Source organism: Mus caroli, chromosome 4, assembly GCF_900094665.2.
Source record: "Mus caroli chromosome 4, CAROLI_EIJ_v1.1, whole genome shotgun sequence".
NCBI classification, from domain to species: domain Eukaryota; kingdom Metazoa; phylum Chordata; class Mammalia; order Rodentia; family Muridae; genus Mus; species Mus caroli.
Genome location: NC_034573.1, coordinates 138,330,185 through 138,339,116, shown reverse-complemented (window position 1 = coordinate 138,339,116; position 8,932 = coordinate 138,330,185). Strand labels below are relative to the sequence as shown.

Sequence of the window (8,932 nt, the reverse complement as noted above, 5' to 3'; positions counted from 1 at the left end):
AAAAAAAAAAAAAAGAATGGAAAAAGAAGAACCCACAGAGAAGCAAAGAGCAGCTGCACAGCACAACCTGTGTGCAGAAGAGCAGAAGAGCAAACTCCCAGAGAGAAACTGCCAGGCTACACCAGTGGACCAGAAGCTTCCTCAAAGCCCTGACCTCTCCAGGCAGCAAGTGGGCTCTGTGGAACTCAGGTATGACTTAGTGGCTGAGAACATCATGTATGAGACCCTAGGTTCCATCCCTGGCCCCACAAAGTATTCCTGGGACAGCTTGGGTAGGTAAGTGGGGACATCAGGCTCTGGAAGAGTCTAGTGTAGACGCCAAAGCTAGACGCCAAAGCCACACCCAGGAACTCAAGGGCTTGAATTTAAATCTCAGTTATGTAACTCTTGGCTCCCTGAACTTTGGAACTTAATGCCCTGTGTCTGTCTTCTTATTTATAAAGTGAACATGCCTGCTTCTGTTTCATAGCGCGCCTTGAGGACTTACTGATGAGCCTAGTGAACTTTAGCAGTGTGGGCATGTTGTTGTTCTCTGAAGCCTGAATGCTAGGGGAATCCCAACCTGGCCACTCAGCTACAACACTGAGCCTCAGGCTTCTTATAACTGTATCCAGGTGGCCTACCTCAAAGAGATGAACAAAATGTGTCAAGACAGGCAAAAAGCTGGTTACATTCCAGGCTCTGGTCAGCAGAGACAATTCGGTACTTACTAGCAAAGTTCTAAGAGTTAGATATTCAAAGTGTGGTCCACGGCCAGAAGTATCACAGACAGACCTGGGAGCTCTTTACAGTTCTCTCCCATGACCTCAGACATTTCACAGCAGAGTAAATATTTTAATAAGATCCCTAGAAATTAGGAAGCCCAATGAAAGGGAGAAGAGTAAAATTCACTGCTTCAAACAGCCCACATCGGTTTTATGCCAATCAGGGCCTTACCAGCTTCTGTGGTTTGCATATGAAACCTCCCGGGCTGGTGGTGCTGAGGGAGTGAGTCAGTGGGTGAGGGTCCTACAGACTTATCCTACAGATCCTACAGGAAGTCCCACTTCTGCTCTGTCTCTGCTCTGCTTCCTGAGCATGGATGCAATGTGACCAGCCAGCCTCCTGCTCCCACTGCCATATCGTACCTGCCATTATGGACTATGTCCCTTTGGAACTGTAAGCAAAAATACACCCGATCTCTTCAGGTTGCTTCTGTGGGAGTCTTTTACCACAGCAGCAGGAAAAGAAACTGAGACACCAACTTTGTTCTCATGAGGGCGCTTTTTCTTTTTTTCTTTTTTTTCCACAAAAGTTCCTACCTACTACTGAAGTTCTGAGCAAACACAAAAGATACTTTATTTTCTACATGGAAAAAAAAAATCACAGCTGATTGGGGCTGAAGAGCTGGCTCAGCAGTTAAGAGCACTTGCTGCTCTTGTGCCACCAACTGGGAGGCTGGGGCAGGAGGTTTACATGTTTAAGGTCAGCCTAGACTACATAGTGAGTTCAGGACCAGCCAAAGCCTGCAAAGTGTGACCCTGTCACAGAGCAACAGCAACAAAAGAAAATGAAGTAAACAAAAAAGCAAAGGTAACAAACAAATAAATGTAATGGCCTAAGTTCATGATGCTGAGGTTGTTTTGATTAGCTAGCTGGTGTAAAGTCAAGGTGGTAAGAGATGAATGTTTTGAATGAGAGATAAAAACAGAGCCCTGCTTCCCAATCCCCCTGGAAACAATGGACCTGCCTTTTGGAGGTTGATGGTGCTGACATGCAGTTTCTTCATGGGTCCTGTCTCAACTGGTCCACTGGCCAGGGCATCTCCCTGGCTGCTCCTTAGCATTCGATGCTGGTAAATCAAAGGGTCTTCCTCCTCATCAGCAAGTGTGTACCCCTGCAAGCAGAGATGTACTGAAAACACCTGCACCTCCACACATGATCCCAGCTTATAAAACATGCACGAACCTCAGGAGATCCCTACCTACAAGAGCCAGGATTTCAACAAGCAGTATGCATGGCACCTATACACAAAATAACCATGTGCCTGAACTCCCTGCTGGGGTCACTGACAAACCTTTAATGGGTAAGTCATAAAAAAGCCAGACAAAGGCAAACTGTGAGCACAAATAAACGATCAGCTATTTAGGGCACCAATGGCACACACAGCTTGTGGCTTGTTTTCATACAGCCTAAGAGCTAAAAACAATTTATTCCAATCTCAAGTAGTCAAAATAAAATTTAATCCTTTATAATTTGTGAAAATTGTGAGAAACTCAAATTTCAGTGTCCACAAATAAAATCTAACTGGACTGAGGCCAGACTCATTAGTTTTGTGCTATGTGGATGGCTTCAACAGAAACCATACAGAGAAGCCATACAGCCTATAGTGCTGAAAAACACTACTTCTCCAGCAGCATGTCTGCCAGTCCTAGCCAGGGCTGAAAAGCTAGACGTGGCCTGCCCTTTGCTATGACAAAATGCCAAGGAAACATGCTGAAGACCCCAGGGCAGAAGGGTGCCTACTCACCTTGACGATTCTGCAGATAAGCACATCATAGCGCTGGTGGTTGATCCGGTGTCGCACGAGGACTTTATTCACCATTGGAATGAAGATCTGGTACTACAACAGGAGGGAGTAAAACAGCAGGGACTCTTATTCTGGAGAGCAGATGGCAGAGCACACTGCTGTGCACTGGAGGGCAGCTACTTCCCTGTGAAAGTCCCTACAACTCCTTTCCCACTCCAGATGTAATTCCAGGCCAATTCCCCATCACCCTCCACTGGCTTTCCTCAATGCCCAGAGGTTTCTTTCTCTGCAGTCCATTCTGAATATATCACTGACAATCATCATGTTAAAATATCAATTCTATTTGTCCTGTGATCAAAGTCTCCCAAGCTTTCTAGTCTTGCTCAGCATAAAAGACAAAGTCCTCACGATGCTGCCCACAGTGACTTCACTTGTTGGACGCTGGTACCCAGCGGCTTAGGACACAGCCCACGTTCCTGAATCTGCAGCTTGAGCCCAAGATTCTGCATTCCCAACACTCGTCCAGAGCAAGGATGCTGATGGTGCTTATCTCAAGGTCACATCTGGAGACTCTGCTTCAAACTTCAGTCTCTCCCCCACCTAACCCTGTCTAATCTCTCAGACCTTAGCTACCAGGAAGTGCTCCTACATTACTTTTGGGGTTATCCTGCTCTTGAGCTGTGCCACAAACTCTTCCTGCCTACCTCGCCCTGTGCACATGGTGCTAAGTGAGTCTTCAGGTCACTCCCTGGAGTCAGGCCTCTGTTTAACAGCTCATCAGGAAAGTCTTTCTTATCTACCTAAGTGAATGGCATTTCTTTCCACTTTCACTCAGCATTCTCAGAGTGTGTGGAGAGATCACTCACTTTACGCCCTAGAATGTATGTTCTATAAGAACAAGATCTGCTCTTCTCTTTTCCTCTTGAAAAAAAATTAAAACTGTTTATTTCCCCAGACAGGGTTTCCTATGGCTCAGGTTGTAGTTGAAGGTGTTCTCAAATTCCTCATCCTCCTGCTTGTAACTCACCAAGTGCCACCATATCCAGTTGTATGCAGTCCTGGGGACAAAGCCCAGGGATTCCTGCATACCTAGGTAAGTACACTACCAACTGAGCTCCACCCCAGCTGTTTTCTGCAGTGTTACCTCTAGAACTACACTTCACCCACACAGGGTGAAGAACAAAGGAAGAACAATAAAAACTAGAATAATTTCATAGTCTCCAATAGTGGCTGAGACTCACACTATGTACTAATAACTGGAAATATTCATAAGTTCCCAGCTAAGGTATAAAATCACGGGTCCACGCAGGGGTCTCCTCTTACCTTCTTCCCCAGTTGAAAGACAAGTGAAGACAGTGTGTCCATGGCTGTGGAGCGCAGCTCTGGGCTCTGGTCTAGCGTACGAACGATTGGGTGAATGATGCGGGAGGCGTAGTCAGTGAAATCTAAGGACTCTGTCAGGCGGTCCACCGTCTCCAGCGCTGCCCTGCAACAAGAGCAAGCCAAGGGCTACCTTAACAACGGCAGAAAGGAATGGGAAGGAATGGCTGTGAGGTCCTGTGAGTGGCACAAATCCAAGACATACACACTAGGAGGGCAGCAGTAAGATCTCCATAACCTGGAACATTTGTGAACTAAAATAATGAGAGATGGAAAACCCACAAAGATGGCAAAAGAGGGTGCTTACTTTCTCGATGGCAGCGGGACTTCAGGGGCATCAAACAATTTCACAATCGGAGGCAACAACAAGTGCAGATAGTCATCCAGGTTGGCACCAAACAGCTGGATGGCCGCTAACAGCTGCAAAAGTGAGCAAGAGCCTGGTGGTGCACAGATACAGAAAGGCATCAAGTGCCCAGGGCACGGCTGGGCAGCATATGGAACACTCAAAGTTCTGTAGGGATGCTGAAGAGCCTTGTCAAACAGCTCTGGCCTACACAAAAAACTTTTAAACAGAGTTGTCCCTTGGCTGTCCTGGAACTGGATCTGTAGACCAGCTGTCCTCAAGCTCTGCCTGTGCATCCTGAGAGCAGGGATTAGAGGTGTGCACCACGGCCTGGCTGGACTACACTCTCTATGGTGCCTCTTTCCCCTGATTTTATGTTGAGTACAGGCTACTTTGCTTTCTTTCAGCCAACGTATGCCAGGTGCTAGATAATAAAGCTGGCCTGAGATGCACCTGGACCAACCCATTAAAGGAGACGAAATAGAAAGATAACCAAGAGGAGACTGTGAGTATTCTGGAAAGAAACCGCCAAGTGCAGGTGACCATGTTCCTGGGCCCACACATCAGCATGCCACCCAGAACAGGGTCTCACAGCTCAGTTATCATCCACGGACTCTGAGGCAACCAGGACCCTCTCTGGACGATCCCAGCTGCTCACCTTGATGGAGACGATGCGGCCTTGGCTGTTGTCATGCATGAAGACCCGCAGCATGTGTGGGATCAGCTGGGGCAGATAGAGCTTAAATTCCCCTCCAAGAGCCACCACAATCTGCTCAATGAGAAGAATGATTGTGCTCTGGATCGACGTGTTCATGACCCAAAACTCCTGCAGAGGGGGAGAGAAGGGCAGATGCAGATGTTTATCTGCTGGACAGTGAACCTAGAAATAAGATGGCAGCCGGGCGTGGTGGCGCACGCCTTTAATCCCAGCACTCGGGAGGCAGAGGCAGGCGGATTTCTGAGTTCGAGGCCAGCCTGGTCTACAAANATTTCTGAGTTCGAGGCCAGCCTGGTCTACAAAGTGAGTGCGAGGACAGCCAGGGCTACACAGAGAAACCCTGTCTCGAAAAAAAAAAAAAAAAAAAAAAAAAAAAAAAAAAGAAATAAGATGGCTGAAAAGGCAGAAAATGTAATGAGCCCAGACAAGCCTCTCCCGTCTTCTCTCATTGCACAGCCACAGCCATAGGCACGGGACAAATGACGCTGCACTTCCAGATGCGATGCCCTGACTCCTCCAAGCTGTGAGGTGCAGTCCCTCGCCTAGAACCCCACCGCTGGCTGGCATGCCCTCTGCTGTCACGCTCTCATGTGTCCTGCTCTGCACTCACCCACTTTGGATCCCTCTGTAGTTCTCCTTCCCAACTTGGGGCTAATTTGCCCTGCAAGGCTTTCCTGTTAGACTTGGGCTATTTAAGAGCAAGAGACTACTTAAACTAACCTCTGACCCCTAAAACCAATTAGAGTACCTGAGATACCCTAGTCATCAAACTATTTACAGAGCAGACAGATTTTTATACCTGGGTCACTCCAAGAGTTCAGACAAGGTGTTGGTCCATACATTACTGGGGTACTGTGTGATCTCTACAAGAAGACCACTCCAGGTTACTAAGATTTCATGCCCAATCAGGATTTCTTAATTGGCTGGGCAATACCTGATACCTGTTCCCTAAAATTCTGTCTATCAGGCCTGGACACTGCAACAAAGTAGGTACTCTCTCCTCCATGTACTGACAATCCACAAAAATTACTGATATAAATGCTGGCCAATGGATGCATATTCTGCAGAAATAGCTGCAAGGCAAACAAGCACAAGCCTCTCACATGCCATGAAAGCAGTCATTTCAAGTCACTTCAAAGTCAGGGGCCTCTAGCTTTCTTTATGGCCTCTGGAACAGGAGACTGACTACTCAGGGACCCTCTGCTGCTGCTTGCAGCACATCCATAGCCACGCGGGGCCCTAACTGCACAGGCCTCAGTAAAACCAAGGGAAAACAGACTGAAAAGTGCTGCTTAAACCTTCTGTCAGCTGTAAAACACTACTCTCTATAAAACCTGTGTTTACTCTCAATAATAACTGCAGGTGAACTAGTGAGATGGCTCAGTGGGTAAGAGCACTGACTGCTCTTCCGAAGGTCCTGAGCTCAAATCCCTGATGCCCTCTCCTGGTGCATCTGAAGACAGCTACAGTGTACCTATTTATAATAATAAATAAATCTTTAGGCAGGAGAGACCTGAGTGAGCAGGGCCGACCGGAGTGAGCAGAAGTCACAATACAATTCCCAACAACCACATGAAGGTTCACAACCATCTGTGTACTCACATACGTAAAATAAATAAATCTTTAAAACAAAATAATAACTGTGCTGGTTTTTAGGCCTTGGTTTATCTGATGTTCATTCACTTGGACTGCACTCTGCCTTCTTCAGAGAAAGTTTTCCAACTCTATCACCATGGGCTCTTCACAGAGGTTTCTTTACTCAGAAGCCAGCAGCCTGCCTGGGGATGTAGGCTACATCATTGCTTACAGGCTGCTCTCCTTCCAGACTCCAGGGAGCTCATTAAAATGTCCAGGATCAACAGCCACAGGAAGAGCACCTGCTGCATCCCCTCCTCTGGGACAGAACTGAAGCTGCATTCTGCAGGCAAGGCTCCTCGAATCTCTGAGCATTGGTCAGACTTCTTTTAGGGAGATGGGGGGGTGAGTCAGAGGGCTTCAGCTTCCTACCCTGAGCACAGTTTCCTTCCTGCCTTCCCTGCCCCAAGGCCATCCATTGGGCAGTCAAGCATTTGGTCCAAGCCTTCCTTGTACTGAGTCCTCTGTGGTAGAGAATGGGAACATAGCAGCTTTTCATGATTTATACATGTAAGGGCTGTTCAGTTCTGAACCCCAGTGCCAGGAAATCCCTCTGGGGGAGTCAGACATTTTGAAATTGGCCCTGCTGCTACCAACAAGCTAACTACAAAGCAACCCTCTTCACAAAATCATTTAGGATTGCATAGAACAGTAAAATGGTGTTTCTATTATCTGGGTGTCTTTTAGCACTTGCTTAATGCATGTTATAAAATGCCAGGCACTGATCCCTGCCTTGGGTGCCACTGAAGTCAAATGACATTTAAGTCTTTGGAGATTGCAGGGCAAAGTGTCACCTTGATCTTCAGAGTCTGACAGGTGACTATGGGAAAAAAACAATTCCCTATCCATTCCCTCTTGTGCTGTTGGTTCATGGGTAGTGAGGAGAAGGGCTTTTGTGGGGGTCGGAAAGCACTGTTGCGATACTGACATAAACTGCTTTGCTGCGGGTTAGGCAAATAACTCAAGAATGTCTTTGGCAGTACAATTATTTCAGGATTTCTTTGCAGACTTCACACGTATTGTTGTACTTGGGAGCTGGGAGCATGCAGAGTCAATGCCTATCTACCCTGCTCCTCAGAACCTAGTGGCCGACAGTCACTGTGGAGCCCATTTTCTACAGTCAGTAACAGCTCTATAGTGACCCGGGAAGGGAATAGCCATGGGATTCAAACTCATTTCTGTGCATCCCTTGACCCAAATGCAAATGAGCAGGGTAAGAGCTGTAACTTCTACTTACTCTCATGAGGGTGACTATTTCATCCATGTAGGGACGGATGTGGCTCTTCACAAAGGACACCAGCATCCCCAGCTGCTGGAACAGAAACTGAAACAGACAAGAGATCAACAAGTTGGCACCTGAAGGATGCAGAACTCACAAGCTTACCCAGAGACAGGAAAAGACAGCTATGGGGTTGGTTTCCACAGCAGCCCATCAACAGAATGCATGCTCCAACTTAACCTACAGTGGCGAAGGGGACTAGGACTATCCCCAAGTGCTACTGTAGTCCGCACATGGAAAGCCCCAGAGCAGGGGACGGAGTGTTGCTCCACTCACTGTCAAGGTCAGAAGCATGGGATTCTGGTCAGTAAATACTTAACAAAAACGGTCACACAGCCAGGCATGGCAGCTCAGCCCGGTAGTCCCAGCCCTTGGGAGGCAGAGGCACTTGTATCTCTGAGTTCCAGGTCAGCCTGGTTGACATAACAAACTCCAGGACAGCCAGTACTACATAGAGACCTCCCTCAAAACAGACAAACCTGGCATGAAATGATTGGCCAACTACAAATGTACCTTGGCCCTGATTTCCTACTATTTACTTTCCAAAATATGGGTGGGTGGTGCACACCTTTAATCCCAGCACTCAAGAGATAGAGGCAGGTGGGTTTTGGAGTTCAAGGCCAGACTGATCTTCATAGTGGGTTATATAGTCCAGCCAGAGCTACATAGTAAAATTTTGTTTCAATAAATTAATTAATTAAAATTAAATACCTCATTGTAGATATTAGAATATAGTCAATTTATAAGTAATAAATTAATGACTGCTTTTCTTTTGTAGACACATCATGTAGCCCAGACTGGGCCTGACCCTGCCATAGCTAAGGGAATTCTAACCTTCTATTGTTCCGTTTTGATTTCCCAAGTGTTGGATGTTGGGCATGCCGTTACTATATACAGCTCTCAGTTAGGTCCTGAGATATCTCAAAGAAATTATGAAACAAAACAAGCAGCACACTTGGAAAGGAACTGAATACTCAGTAGCCCAGGCTAGCCTCATGTCTTAGACTGACACACTGGGATCACAGGTATGAGCCACCAATCCCAGCAGGTGGTATCCGAAAACGG

At 47.0% G+C, this 8,932-nt stretch overlaps 1 protein-coding gene across 1 annotated transcript in view; it reads right to left on the bottom strand.

The window, feature by feature from the left end:
- Positions 1–8,932, bottom strand: part of Mtor (mechanistic target of rapamycin kinase) — a 111,088-nt gene that overhangs the window by 69,494 nt on the left and 32,662 nt on the right. Inside the window, exons 20-25 of the mRNA XM_021160177.2 lie at positions 7,826–7,912; positions 4,894–5,061; positions 4,197–4,309; positions 3,833–3,995; positions 2,510–2,602; positions 1,730–1,876 (exon numbers count right to left, since the gene is read on the bottom strand). Coding sequence (XP_021015836.1) covers positions 1,730–1,876; positions 2,510–2,602; positions 3,833–3,995; positions 4,197–4,309; positions 4,894–5,061; positions 7,826–7,912 — 771 coding nt within the window. The remainder of the gene's footprint in view (positions 1–1,729; positions 1,877–2,509; positions 2,603–3,832; positions 3,996–4,196; positions 4,310–4,893; positions 5,062–7,825; positions 7,913–8,932) is intronic.